At 44.1% G+C, this 15,064-nt stretch overlaps 2 protein-coding genes across 3 annotated transcripts; both read right to left on the bottom strand.

Annotated features, from left to right (window-relative positions):
* Positions 1-5,376: 5,376 nt before the first annotated feature.
* On the bottom strand, positions 5,377-10,423 carry plk2b (polo-like kinase 2b (Drosophila)). Its single transcript, XM_086174058.1, has 14 exons — positions 10,192-10,423; positions 9,991-10,098; positions 9,786-9,902; positions 9,448-9,577; positions 9,130-9,313; positions 8,822-9,020; positions 8,549-8,696; positions 8,327-8,421; positions 7,871-8,003; positions 7,661-7,741; positions 7,282-7,441; positions 6,801-6,930; positions 6,540-6,650; positions 5,377-6,412 (listed from the first exon to the last, which is right to left on the bottom strand). Exons 1-14 carry the CDS (start codon positions 10,375-10,377, stop codon positions 6,221-6,223), a joined length of 1,974 nt encoding a protein of 657 aa, XP_086030184.1. The 5' UTR covers positions 10,378-10,423; the 3' UTR covers positions 5,377-6,220.
* Positions 10,424-11,693: 1,270 nt separating this feature from the next.
* LOC147218263 (ATP synthase subunit C lysine N-methyltransferase) lies at positions 11,694-15,046 on the bottom strand. 2 transcript variants are annotated; one of them, XM_086174062.1, is made up of 6 exons: positions 14,794-15,046; positions 13,904-14,082; positions 12,888-12,992; positions 12,663-12,803; positions 12,529-12,579; positions 11,694-12,418 (listed from the first exon to the last, which is right to left on the bottom strand). In XM_086174062.1, exons 2-6 carry the CDS (start codon positions 14,069-14,071, stop codon positions 12,233-12,235), a joined length of 651 nt encoding a protein of 216 aa, XP_086030188.1. In that variant the 5' UTR covers positions 14,072-14,082; positions 14,794-15,046; the 3' UTR covers positions 11,694-12,232. The 2 variants fall into 2 exon arrangements, with proteins under 2 accessions (XP_086030188.1, XP_086030189.1); XM_086174063.1 differs by lacking the exon at positions 14,794-15,046 and adding an exon at positions 13,754-13,793.
* Positions 15,047-15,064: the final 18 nt, after the last annotated feature.

The following is a 15,064-nucleotide window of genomic DNA, read 5'->3' as shown; positions in this document are numbered from 1 at the left end:
CGTCGAACCACGACGTCCACCCCTGACATTTTTACAAGACGGAGGCTCACTGTTCGAGCCCCCGCAGAAATACCAAAAGGTCACGCTTTGCGTCGAAAACTTCTGCAGCCATTTCTCGTTGCCGCCGTGAGTGGAACGTCTCGGACTCCGCCGCGACGCTCCAACGCGCTCAAAGATGAAGATGACGAGCGTCGCGCGTCTCAAACCGAAAAGGCCATACGAGCGGAAGCCACCGGAACGAAGACGCACCCTTTTTCAGATCGTACTTCTGAACAAAAAGTGAAAATGAAGATTCCCCCATATGAATCTGTTCACACTGATCCCAAATTTATGGATTTAGTCAAGAGTTTTAACAAAAGAATCCCAATTTTTGATGATTTATGTGGGCGTTTCAGCCGAAACCCTGCGGTTACAGATATTTCTTTGTGTTACTGCCAAAACACACGGTGATATCACCGCACGATCTGACATTAAACACGGAGGTAAAATCCGAGTAGAGATCAAAATGCGCGCACACTATTTCCCTCAACGTATGACATTTTTTTGAGAAACGGCAGCCCCTCCTAGGGCCAAAAAATTCCCGCGGACGGCGGCGAGAGTGTGTGGGTTTCGCTTTGTCCTCTCGCTCCTCTGTGAGTCATGGGATTGAAACGGCGCTTTGAACCGTTCAGTGTTTCCTCCCTCCACGGGGGAAAGGGTTTTAAAACTCGCCACGCGTCGGGGATCTCTGCAAACAAAAAAAAAAAAAAACGACCGCTTGCATCTGCTCCGTCCCTGAAACATTCGCCGGTGACGGAAGCGGAAAGGTCATTAATCTTATTTATATAGCCGGTAAAGTTTTATTTGTTTTGCAATGCACTTTTGAGTGTCAGCTTCCATGGAAATGAAGACGCCCCTGCGGCTTCATGTCGGAGCAGATAGGCAAATAACTACGGCGTTTCATCAAGGCGGCCAATTCTCGGGCATGCTGAAACTCTGAGAGGTATGCATCGCAGTGTTTATCCCGCGACTAGGAAAAAGAAAACTTCAGAAGGTCTCAGTGATACACCCACTAATTTGGCGGTATGGATGGAATTTCTGGGTTGCAAGCAAATCAAGCCCACACAGTGGTTATCGTCGAACCCGGCCCATTTCAGCGATTGTCTACAACACCATAATTCTATAATGACAGGGTGGGTGGACTGATTTTACTGTACGTTTGGACAAGCCTTGATCTTTGCTGGAATTAAAGTAGAAACGCCAAGTTTTGTCTTCAAGTCAACACAACCATCTGAAGGAGAGCAGGGAAATTAGGAATTTGTGGCAAAGAGGAAGTAATGTATCCCAATGTATGAAGATTTAACCTTCGCAGACACTACATAAAACCAGACACCACATCAGATTGCAAGATGGAGAAGCGCAATTCATCACTCCGGCGAACGCGTCTCCACTGTGCAAGAGCTCTCTGTGTGTGTTCTTCAGCTAATCTGAAGGCCACATGAAGTTTGGAGGTCTTTAGCAATTGACTATAGCCGATGTTGGTGTCATTCCTAAACATTTCCATGTTCTTATAAAACAGGTGACGATCTACTGTGGATTATTTAGGAGCGAGGAAATTTCACGACTGGATCTTCTGCACATCCCATCACAGTTCCACGCTGGGAATCACTGAGCTCCTGAGAGCGACCTGTTCTTTCAACAAATGTTTGTAAAAACATGCCCAGGTGATTGATTTTATACACCTCCGTCCATGGAAGGGATTTGAATACCTGATTCTGATTATTTGGATGGGTGAGCAAATACTTTTGGCCAAATAGTGTATATATATATGTATAAATATTCAGTTTTTAGTTGAAAGGTAATAATAATAAAATTCCTCTTCATGTCTTGTAAAAAGAGTTACATATCATCTAACACCTTTTAAAGCTGTCGTTAAATGCTTTAGCGATCATCCTAAGCCATTTTTGCTTCTGCTATCTGCAGTTTTTAATCTGCCATTGAATTTAATACGCCGTCTAGCATTTGGCAGCACATATGGCAGCTATTATTGTTATAGCTGCACATTTTTGCACGATTAAGGCAAACTACTGTAAATTATGTGATAAACAAGCAAAATGGCTGACTTTATGCGCAACCCACTAACTTTTGAATGGGACCGCTATAATACTAATCTGGTTTTTTAATTCGGATATTTAATAGATTCTGCAGAGCGTACTGGGCTGCCTGTGGGCGCACGCTTGAATATTTTACATTCTCGCTCTCTTCTTTGCAGGCTTCTTCTTCACCCTTTGAAAGAGGGCTGCCTACACGCCCAGATGTTTTTACTTTATTTCAAAATAATAAGATTTTCACCGGGTCTCACATCGGTCACTTTTTTTTTCCCCCGCCATCATCGGGAGCTGAGTCACCGTTTTTATTATGTAATAAGGACAAAGAAATGACGAGAAGGATCTGCCTCCAGGGCCGATCCATGTTATATGTGACGCCGTTTGCGACACTTATGCAACGGCGGCGGCTCACGGTCATTTATGATCAGTCACTCAAGCTAAGCTATCCTGACACATTAACAACTAATGACTGACGTTAATGAATCCTCCTTGCAATTAGATAGCGATAACACGTATTAAAAGAAGCACAGAGGAACCCAACGCTGAAATCTTATCTCTCAGTTGCGTGAATATATGAAATGTAAAACTGAGGAAGTAATGGAAAGTATTGAGGGAGACTGAGCTAAAGGGTCAAAAGTAGAAAATCTCACTGCTTTTACTTTCTCGTAGCTCGCCAGGATTTCAGTGAATGAACCAAAAGCAGTCAACTGTTCTATTTTCAGCCAAAGGAAAGATCTGAGTGTAGAAAATTACAGCATACAGACAAAGACGCATCGCACGACCGAGCGAGAGGAGCACGATGACTCATTCTCAATGTAACATGCATATGAACACCTGGGAGAAAACAGAAGTACGCCGGGAAACACACTATGTCAGATTTATTTATATTGAAAAGTAAAAAAAAAAAAAAAAAAAAAAAAAACAGAACTGCTAGGCAGTGGTGCACGTTGGAGTGCTATTTCCCGACGTGTAAGCTCCATCAGATAGCTGGACTATTCACGGGTCTTTCAACAATGTACTTGTTTTATCCAAATGTATGAAGGGCATTGGTATGTAATTTGCAGACAGCATCTGACGTCCAGGTCTCACCGACGCTTGCATGGATAAAATCTATACTACTCAAAAAAATAAAGGGAACTCTTAAACACCACCATGTGACTCCAAGTCAGTCACACTGGTTTGAAATCAGTGTCCACTTAGGAAGCAACGCTGATTCATTCTGACTTGTTTTAAGGACAGTACATCAATGTTGGTGTGTTTTTCCACTTTAATTTTGAGTGTGACTCCAAATCCAGACCTCCATGGGTTCATACATTTGATAATTTTTGTGCGATTTTGTTGTCAGCACATTCAAATTTGTAAAGATTTAATAAGAATATTTCATTCATTCCGATCTAGAATGTATTATTTTAGTGTTCACTTTTTTTTTTTTTTGAGTAGTGTATTTCAACCACCATCACCGTTAATACCATACCGACTACTCCGTCTTTTAGGCTGGAAGCAAGATTTCTGAGACCGCTTTTGTCGCTCCAGCCTGGACTCCCCTTTCGGTCGAGCAGGCACTCACACACACACACACACACACACACACACACACACACACACGACCTTTCCCGCTCGGTGACGTAACAGACACAGGGTCGACCTAGACAAGAGACGGTGACCTCGCTTTGCTTCTCTCAGAGGGATTTTTCAAATTAACGCACACATGTACCTCACCAGCTTTCAGCAAAACCCATGACTGCACAGATGCCTCTCTCCTTGTGCTTACCCTAAAACCAGCTGAGTCTATGAAAACCTTTTTTTTTTTTATTACACAATCCCACTTCTTCTTTCGCTCGCCTGGTAAATGCTTGTTATCCATTTTTGTTCGGGCCAGTGCATCCGTCTGGTGGCGACGCCATACTGTTGATATTGAGGCCAGTGAGTAGAACTGTCCTGGAAGGCTATAAAACCTCATAAACAACTAGGTCTATTTCTGTCGTTTTGAAGCACCCCATTCCAGAGGCCATTACTGTCAAAACACATGCACTCAGACCTGGAGGTGTCATCATGAATAATTTCTGCTCCTTCCTCTTGTCAGTTACTTCCTGCACTACTGGTGTCTGCGTGGGTATGTTTATTCATGAGCCGTCCATTATTGGGACTCTGAAGAGCGCCGATATTCCGAGTGAGCATCTCGGGGTATGACTCAAACCTCCACGTTCGGCTTCCAGTGTTACATAAGCTCTGAAGGTGGAGAGGTGCTCGGCAGACGGGCCGCGCAAACACAAAGCTGAGCAGAAGACGCTCAGCGATTCCCGCCCCGGTGCAGCCGAGGATGAGTTCCGGTTTGCGTTTTGAGGGGGGGGGGCTTCAGATGTCATTTTCTCGGCTTTCGCTTTCACACCAAATTGGTCAGCGACAGCTTGTTTCCATGGTTACACTCAGCGAATTGTCAAAGGATGTCCAAAAGGATTGTAGCCAGTGATGCAATAGCTAACTTAATATGAACAAGACTGTCATTTTTTTTTTTTTTTTTTTTTTAAGTCTCTCTTTCCGGCACCAGGTTTGTTGAGCCGCCCGGAGAATGCAATTTAGATTTATTTGATGAAGTGAAGGTTTCTGTGAAGATTCTAGATTATCTGCACATGGGGTCATCTGAGGTGATGGACAGGCAGCTCAGTGAATCTGCAAAGGATGGACGATGGTAAAAGGCGGAGCCTCTGGCCAGAAAAACACACCGTAAACAACTTTGCTGTAAACACCGCTCTTTTCTCTAATCGAGCATCCTTCCGGTCGAATCTGCCCGCTTCCTGCCGGAAACACGTCACCAGATAAAATGTTTGCTTTGACTCAGGACGTAACGAAGATGGGATGTAATTTGGTTTATCTACACTGTTAGCGAAGCCTAAACTGTGTCAGTGGTTTCTGCTGATTGACATGAAAAAGGGTGTAGGAGGTAAAAAAAAAAAAAATCTCGTAAACAAAACTCAGGATGTGAAGATAAAAAAAAAAAACTCCATTAATAAATGCGTGTTTAAATGCCTTCTTTCTTCCCCCGGAGCCACTGAATTGAAGTATTGTTTTAAGAAATCAATGAAAATACCACCATAACTACCCTCTGAAGGGATCTTCCTTTGCCAACCTGTATCAAGATTAATTTCACCCTTTCACATTCTTTTTTTCCCCCCTTTTGAAAAGAAACACAGATAAACAGACCACTTGGAATCCAAGAAAACGCCTTAATAAAAAGCGGCTCTCTTCTCTCTTGAAATAAAGATGGATGGAAACTCAGGGAGAAGGACTCTTTTATAAAATTCTCTTTATTAAATAAATAAATACTGCACTTTCATTTTTTTTTTTTTTTTTTTTTGCACAATAAGTTATGTAGGACATTTTCTACCAAGGTGATAATGGCTCTATCCTTACAGGATAACTGATTTTCTTTTTTATTTTCAATGTTGTTCTCTCTTCCTGCTCCTGCTTTGAACCCTCGCAGCATCCAACAAAAAAAAAAAAAAAAAGAAAAAAAAAAACGCAAAGCGCCAAGTACATCTGTCAGGAAAGAGAAGTCACAGTTTTCTTATCTTGGTATTACACTCATACCGCTCTCACACGCGCACGCACATAATCACACTATACAATGCCAAACCGGCTGTGAGACACGCTGTACATCATTTACAATATTCTGCAGTCTAGCTCTCATTGCATTCCAAGCAACACTCTATGGCTTTCTTCTACTAAAAAATAAAATCAAATAAAAAAAAAAAAAGCTACATGGTATACATGTAAGCTGGAACCAGCCCAGCATCTGTCTTTACTTTCCGAAACATCCTCTCAGATCCGAGCATCGTACCAACACACTCCGTCTCGTCTCTTCAGACCACCGACACACAAATTCCCATCCGCCAACTTGCTCGATTTCATTTTCCCCCACCACAGTCGGACCACCTCGCTAGCTCTTCTGTGCCTCTGCTGAGTCACAGAAGAGGTGAAACGCTCCTGGAATGCCGATTAACTTTACAGATCCTTGAATTTCACCCATTTTGCACATTTTTTCTGAATCCCCACCCCCACGTCCTCCTCTGCTGGACTGCAGCGGCGCAAAGTCTCGGTTTGTGCGCGACACCGTCCGAAATACGCCGTAGGGTTCAGCTGCATCTCTGCAGCAACATGTTGAGGGAGTAAACCATGCGCTCGTGCAGGTCGGCGGGGCAGCCGGATGTCAGCAGGGTGCTGAGTTTAAAGGTTTTGGAGACGCGGTCCTCGTTGATGTACGTCAGCATGTATTCATTCCTTTGGCAACACAGGATGATCTTGGTGTGGTCATGGTAAAAGTTGACCTTGGGAGTGGATAAGATAACACCTTTTAAAAATCTGCACCAGTGATCTAAACTGTCCTCTAAAGTATGCCCGTAATAATAAAAAAAAAAAAAAAAGACCCCAGTGGTGATCCCTGAGTGCGCTTACCTGGAAAGTGCCGTCGTTGAAGAGCATCATGAGGGCGCGGTCGGATTTGAGCCACTGCAGCAGATACAGTCTGGGCATGTGAGAGTCTGTCGTGCTACCCAGATCCCCGCCCTGAGAAACAAAACAAACAGACGCCGCGTTAGCATCTGACAAGCTAGGACACGAAAAATCTTCCACTTGAATAGGGTGGAGTAATAAATAAAGCAACATGTTGACAACAGGGATTAGCAGGATGGAGTAAAAATAAAGGTGTAGCCTTACATCCATCAGGTTCTCCTCCATGTAGTGGGAAAAATACTTCAGGACGGTCACTTGGCTCACAAAGTGTTCAGGAACCTCGCAGGTTGGGAAGACGGAACGCTGGCCCAGTTCTGCATAGTAATGGATAGTCCTGGATTGAAGGGAGAGGACGAGGCGTTACGCTTAGACTCCGATCGATCGCACAACAGAAAAGTCAATCGCGGTGGTTGTCGTTCCTCTTGACGAACAGAACAGTCTGTTACTCGTGATAGCATTTCGGCAAAGAAAAGATCAAGAGCCCCGGCTCAAAAATCGAGTCACACCCTGTACTTGGCGCTTCTGTCATACCAGCAACTGGGGTTTTTTTTCTCCCCCCCCCCCCCCCCCCCCCCGCCGGATAGATCCGACATGTTCTGACAGGCCGAAACGCTGGTGCGTGACCTATAATAACTGTCAAACTGAAACCGCAAAGTGCTGTGAAAAGGAGAAAAACGGTGCGTACTTTCTGTCCGGCAGGAGGCTCATGTGAGTGCCGTTGTTGAAGAGAACTCCCACGGTGTGATCGGACAGCTGGTAGCCAAAGCCGTACTTGTTGGAATAGTCCACCCATTTTGTCACCCACTGAAGGCTGCAGCTGTTCGAGCCCTGAGGAATGTCGTCGGCTGCGGGAACGCAGAGGAGGGTTGGAATACAATTACAAAATGAAAAACTCCTCAGTAGGGGGAAAAATCTATTGGTTAACTATAGCAGATTTTATATTTTGCACTGTTCTGATTCATTATATCCAGAGATCAGTAAGAAACAAACAAACAGCTTATTTGTGCAACGGCACGGTGTAAGTTTATTGTGTATTGACCGATAAATACGATGCGTACGCTCACCTTTAGGCATATTCTCCAGACATCCCCTCAACACGCTGGCAACCGTCTCAGCCACATTCCCTGTTGTGTTGAACTCTAGGCCTTTAATGCAAAAAAAAAAAAACCAAACAAAAAAAAAAACAGCAACGTTTACTTTGACATAAGAGTTAATTAGAAAAGAAAGCATTTGGCATAGAGTGTGTGAGTACGTATGCAGGCTCGTGATCTTACATTCACTGCTGCTGCTGCAGCTCCCCAGACTCCCCCTGACAATCAAGCGGATGGTGTCTCGTGTCGCCGGCGACTGGCTCTCTGTTGCCACGGTAACCGGGCTCTCTGCAGATGGCGGAAGTGCACTTCCATTCTGAGGTGAGAAGGAATGACGACTGAGTTTAAAAAAAAAAAAAAAAAAAAAAAACCTGCGAGATGAGATCATCTCCTCCGACCGTGACTCAGCCGTCACCCACGGACGCGAAGCGCTCGGCCCAAAAGGTTAAATATAAAGTGCTCGCAATTTGTCCTGAAACGGCGCTCCTTATAAAAGTTTACTGAGGATGCTGAGTGACTCAGTGGATTCTCCACCGTCCAATATCACATATTATTAATTCAATATCCGCGTGAATAATAGATCTGTGCAGTCCACAGTGTTGTCCGTAGCCTGTTTGCATTGAATAATTCAATCCGTACCTCAGAAATCTTTTTTCTCTGCTGCTGTCCGATGACCGATCTCTCCAGGTCGTGCTGGAGTTTGTAGATCTCTTCTTCCTCTTTGGACAACTTATCTGTCAAAAGGCAAATGACGGCGAACGACGGCGAAGTTAGAACCGGACGGGAAAATCGCGTGCTCGGGATTTGTTTTGAATGCTAAGTCGGGGACTTTTGGATCGGAGCGGCGGGCGTCGTACTCACTTAGGGTCTCGTAGTATTTGACCTTGTCTCTCCTGCCGCCGAAGAGGGCAGCGGCGGCTTTCTTGAAGAAGCTCTTGGCGGGACTGGACACGTGGAAATCTGGCGCCGAATGGCAACAGCTAGCCGGCAAACGCTCTGGACTGAAGCCCTGAGAAGGTAAAGTGGGTCAGTGAGCGGAGAGGGGTCACAGTTACTCTCCAACGCAAAAAAAAAAAAACAACAAAAAAAAACAAAGCAAGAAAGGGTGTGACAAAACTGAAAATGACGTCTGACCTGCGTGAAGAAGTCGTGTCTCAAAATGTGCTCCAGAGCCGGTCGGTCTTCCGGGATCTTGGCCAGCAGGCTGGCGATGAGCTGCTTGGCCTGCGCCGACAGGGAGGAGGGCAGGGAGTACCGCGCCTCGCGGATACACCTGTACGTCTCCTTCAGGTTGGTGGTTTCGAACGGCGGTCTCCCCAACAGCATGGTGTACCTGGAGGAAAACGCGAGGACTAAGCGATCTTTGGATTTGATGCGGGCTGTCAGCTATTGTACGTCCGATGTTATGAATCTTCTGAGGAGGCGAAGGGGAGGGCACTCACATTACACAGCCCAGGGCCCAGATATCCGATTCGCAGCCGTGGCCCTGTTTGTTCAGCACCTCGGGCGACAAGTAGTTGGGAGTCCCGCAGATCGTCTTCCTCCGGTTCCCCGCCGGCTCAAGCTTGGCAGCCAAACCAAAGTCGCCGACCTTCAGCTCCATCGACTCGCTCACAAAGAAGTTACCTGCGGGGGGCGAGGCGGGACGAGATGATGGGAAACTGGAAACTCGACCCGATATCAAAAGGCCGCGCGTATCATTCGATCGCACGAAAAGAAAATAAGCTTCACGGTTTATCTCGTGTGCGTCAAGTCTTTACCGAGCTTCAGGTCTCTGTGCAGGATCTCCTGTTCGTGCAGGTACTTCAGTCCGGCAACGATCTGTCGCAAGTAATACCGCACCTCCGGCTCGGTGAGCACTTTCCGAGCCTTCAAGATATGAGCCAAGGACTAAAAGAAAGAAAAGAAACACAAAAACGGTTAGGCTCGATCGTCCTCTTTCAGCAAACACCTTGTGGACATTGGGAGAGCAGGAGCAGATGCAGGTTTTGGCATGAAACTGCAACACATATTTATTGATTAAATGATGAATGCAGGCTTCGGGTGCAATGCAGGCAGTCTCCAAAAACCAACAGTGGTGGTCACAAGCAAAACTCACTTTTCTACTGCAGTACTCCAGCAGGATGTAGATATTGTCCTTGTCCTCGAAGTGGTGGTAGAAGTGCACGATGTGCTTGTGGTTGAGGACTCTGTGCAGTTCGATCTCCCGGTCGATCTAACGAGGTGGGAGGACAAACAGAGACGAAACTGTTAGGAATTTGGGAGATCCAGAGAAAGTCTGAAGGGTCCAGACGGTGACTTACCTTCTCCCGCTGGTGGGGTTTGGACACCCGGGCGTGGGGGATGATTTTAGCCGCGTAAACTTTACTGGTGGAGAGATCGGTCATCTCGTAGCATTTGGCAAAACCTCCCTGGAAAGACAAGCGCAGTGTTAACACAGACGTATGCTCCGTGGGAAAAAAAAAAAAAAAAAAAAAAATTCAACGACGAACTTCCCACGCTACCTTGCCCAAAACTTTCCCACGGCAGTAGCACTTTCCCGTGACGGGATCCGTGATGATCCGGGCCATCTCTGCGGACGAGCTGCGCTCATCCATTCGCTTCTGGCGTGGCTCGCAGGACCGCTGCGTGGACTCACACATGCCGCTGGCGTCCGTTTGAGCCGTCGCGACGGTTCTCTGCGTGTCCATAAGAAAAGTGGCGGCCGTCGCTCTGCACACTAAATGAAGCCACCGGGGAGCCTGCGAGCGCTTTTATACCCTAGCGTCCGCCCTCACTGTGACGTCACGGCCCGAGACTGGAGCGCGAGCCGCGACTGGCGAATGAGAGACAGACATGCGCGCGCGTGCGTGTGCGTATGTGTCGGTGACGGCAATCTCACCGAGCAGAATATAATAAAAAATAATAAATTAAAATAAATTAATTAAATGCAAATATTTGATCGGATCGAATGTGTATTAGCATCCCCGAGCTTTTTCGCACTTCCGCTTCTGTGCCGTACGCGGCGCGAGCAGACGTTAGCCACCGTGTGCATATGCTCTGATTTCTCGTTGGGACGACAGCGCCCTCTAGTGGAAGAAAAGTTTATTTTTGTTTTGTTTTTCTTTCAACGTATTGAAGCCTCACACACCTCACAATCAGAAAAATAAAAATTTAATTTGTCCCCGAGAGGCAATTGGGGAGCACAAGGGTTGGCAGCATCAAATTATGAACGCAATAAATAAATGGGTGAATGTTTTCATACGCTGGGTATAATAAATACTGTATAGAATTGTGCAAATTGTACCATTAGAAGAGACTGTGAGGTACGCTGCGCTCTGCATTTCTATAATAAATGCATCTTGAGTGGCATTACACACAGCGGGGGTGGGCTGGACAGGTGATGAGGGTTTTGCAGAGTTGCTGGGAATTGAGTTGGACAGCTCTGGGAACAAAGGTTGCCCTTCTCTGGGTTTTGCAGGATGGGCGGTGGAGTCTGCGACTTGAGGGGAGCCACTGGAAGACTGGAAGGCTGGGTGTAAGATCTAAGACTGGTTTGCAAGATCTTTTTGGCTGTTTTTAGGATTTGATTGTCATGGATTTAGGAGGGAGGTCTGAGGGGGTGGCCGATTACTTTTATTAGTACTTTACCCCACCCCTTTTCAACCACAGAACATTGGGTTGGTGGGTTTGGAGTTGGCAGAGACAGAAAAAGGGACTGAAATAGAGAATGTAGAAGTTATTTATCTTAAACCCTGCCCCCTCTCATCTCTTAATTTCACTTCATCTCATCTTATTTCTTTCTGCATGGAGCATCTGGGGCTACACAACTTTCTCTGGGATCAATAAAGTATTTCTGATTAAGACACAATACACTGCTACATTTGTGCCGCTGGTTCAGATGAAAATCTGAAATTGTATCTAATATCACAGTGCCGCACTGATCCTTGTTGATGGGACTCAATAGAATTACACTGGAGTCACAAATTGTAAAAAAAAATATAAATAAACATGCAACAAGGGGACATGCAGCTGCCACACAATTTAATTTCTTTAACAATATGTTTCACAAAGAAACAGGCTATTGACATAATGAAATGTAAATTCATTTTGAACACAGGTCAGAAAGTGTCACTGGAAACATACCACTCTAAATTTGAATCTCACTACAGCGGCAAACAGATAACCGGGGGTAAAAAAAAACCTGTCAATTATTAACGACGCAAAGTGTTTCTTGCGGTGTGTTATAAATGCAAATAGGAAAATTCAATAATTGTATTCCAAAAGTGGATTGAAGGAGAGCCACAGATAGTTGCATTATACAGTGAATGAGGGTGATTAGAATTGTCAGCAATAATTCAAAAGCTCACTGCACAGAGGGAGTGCAGGTTTGTAAAAATTCTGTAGGGGTAAATAATGTCGCCTCATCTTTTCCACTTCACGCAGCGTCTTTCACACGTACGTGCTTAAAGCCCAAAACTCACTCAAATCACATTTTGAGGATTATGGACAATTAGGGGGAAAAAAAAACAAAAAACAAACAAAAAAAAAAAAGGCCGTGACTGATTACATCGTGGGGCTCGACACATTTCTCAGGCTTGAACGAACGCTGCCGATGATATAAGACCAAGTCTGGTTGAGACCAGAGCCGACAGACGACTCGTGTGGCCAGTTGGGAAAAGGAAAACGGCAAGCGATAACACATGCATCATCAGGAAGCTCTTTCAGCAGCTTTTCGCCAAGTGCCTCCATCTGCCAACCAAATTTCAGAATGAGAACATCGACCTACTAATTGCATTTGCTAAAATGACTTTAGTGTCAGAGGATCTATTTGGGGAAATTATTTTCCAACCTAAACTCACCACTCCTGGAGCAAGAAAAGCGGTCACATTGTTGTATGTTGATAAATCAGCCTAGAAGAAACAAAGAAAAACATCCGATGGGGTCAAATTAAATTTAGATTATCCACAGCAGAGCAATTATTGCCATATCTTACGGTCCAAAAGTCCTTTTTAAAGAATGCTGCCTGGCTGGAAGGCACTCCTATCCAACGAGCCTTGGTCCTGGTATACGCCAGGAGCAGGGAATTGATCTCGAATCCGATGCACTTGAAACCGGCAGAGGAGGCAGCAAACACCTGTGAATAAATCGGCACCAAGAAACACCTGGGTTTGCATTTTGTGCACACATGGGTGCTCTTAAATATGCAGAGCGAACTGACCAGTCTTCCGTCGCCTGATCCCAGATCGGCTAAGGAACCTGTCCGCCCCTCGAGCAGCTTCAGAATATTCATTGTCTGAGCTCTACTGGAGGGTAAATATGGAACCTGGATCACGAGACACAGACACAAGCAAGTGCATATGACAGATGAAACCCGAGGCAAGGGTCTATCAAAACGGTAACTTTTAATATATATATATATATATATGTATATAAACACACACACACTTTTTTTTTCTTATATTGCCTATCTGAGTGTGAGTGTGCATATATATGTATATATACATATATCACACACACAAACATATATATCTTTTTTTTACTGTTTACACAATTTTCTACTATTATTTGTTATTGTTATATTTTTCTTGTAACTCTTGCACAATCATTTCCTTCAGGATGAATAAAGTTGTTCTATTCTTATTTTTTTTCTTCTATTGCCTATCTGTGTGTATGAAAAATATTTGTTCATATGTGTAAATATATATGTGTATATATATATATATATATATATATATATATACACACACACATATAAATAAATATTTTTTTCATATTGCCTGTCCCTATGTGTATATATATGTATGTATGTATACATACTAACACACACACAGATAGGCGATATAAGAAAAAAGAAATATATATATATACACATAAACATATATATATGTGTATATGTGAATATATATATAGCATGGGCATGTATTTAAAAACACATACTACGCTGGAAAGCCATCAAATTCCACTTTCAATTGTTGAAACGACAACTGCATTTAATGCCAATAAGTGGCAGCATTCAAAATAACATGAATAGACAAAAAAAGTTGAAGTGATTACACTATGTGTCAATCAGAGTGATAGACTTACCATGGTCTTCTTAATTTGCATTTGCTGATATCATGGAGCACTATGCTCCAAAGCAAGCAAATCATTGTTAATGTGCAAGTTAATTTTGTCATCTTAAACAACTGTGGATAACTCGATCGGGTTTAATCAGAAAGAAGACGATCTAGATACCTTAAGCTTGGATGGGATTTTGCGAAAGCCGGGCATGGCAAACAGGCTCCACACGCCGTACAGACCTGCGAGCAGAGCGCCCGTGCAGGCCGACACGACGGGATGGGGTCTATTGGTGGGAAAATAACTGCAGCTTTCCTGCAGAATGACTTCAATTGAGTCCTCCATTGGAACGGTCTCTGGTATGGATGAAAACATCTCATGTTTAAACACTTAAACAATACTATTGCTTGCAAGAAACTTGGCAGATCTCTTTATCAGGGATCACTAAATGTAATTTGTGACCCCGTGTAACCCATGAGCCATAAATGGTTTTATCTGTATTTATTTATTTGTGATATTACCTCAAAAAAATTACAACTTTAATCCTCAAAATCTGCAAAACAAAAGCTGAAAACGTGTTGAAGGACAGGTTTCATAAAGGTTGGTGGCCCCTGAACTACACTTCTCTATGGCCTCAGCTGATGATTTTTATGGTAATGAACAATTTATTTAAAAGAATACGCAGATGACATTTAGAAACATAAAGCTAAATCATTTTTTTTCTATGTAATTTAAGATGATAGATACAGACTGACATAATTTTAATTTTTACTGGCCCTCTTCAAGCACACCCAGACAATCCGATCGATATCGGTTACTAAAATTAAAAAGTGCTTTATTTGGTGACGCGGAAGATACACCCACTCTTTCCTGACGCGGACAAACATTTGGCCAGAAGTCTTCTTCTGGAGAACAACTCGGCGACCACGAAGTGAAGATAGAAGTCGCGGAAAATATCAAATGCACAACAGCGAGGCAGAAGTAGACGGATCTAAAGATCTGTGTTTGTATTAACGCTGCAAGTAAATATTTATAGAGTAACTAACTGCGTGTTTGTGCAAGCTTACCTGCCCAACCCCCTCCACTGTTGCGCACTCATTCACTTTCTTACCTCCTCCAGTCAAAGTGCAATTGGTCAGCTTTCAGCCCCGCCCATTGTATATAGTCGTCCAATCAGATGCCAGCTTACTCACGCTACTTTACGACAGCTTTGCTCGCTTTACGTACACTTGTAGTTTTTGTAAGCGCGTCTCTACCAAGCCCGGCTACGGTTTGGTTGTCATGTTAGACGGATATAAACATAAGACTCCAATGAAAAAGTGGTTTCAAAATCACAAA

This window comes from Fistularia commersonii, chromosome 26 (genome assembly GCF_037954325.1).
Source record: "Fistularia commersonii isolate RoL2024-O1a breed Wild chromosome 26, RoL_Fcom_v1.0, whole genome shotgun sequence".
Lineage (NCBI taxonomy): Eukaryota > Metazoa > Chordata > Actinopteri > Syngnathiformes > Fistulariidae > Fistularia > Fistularia commersonii.
This window is presented reverse-complemented; position numbering and strand designations above follow the sequence as displayed.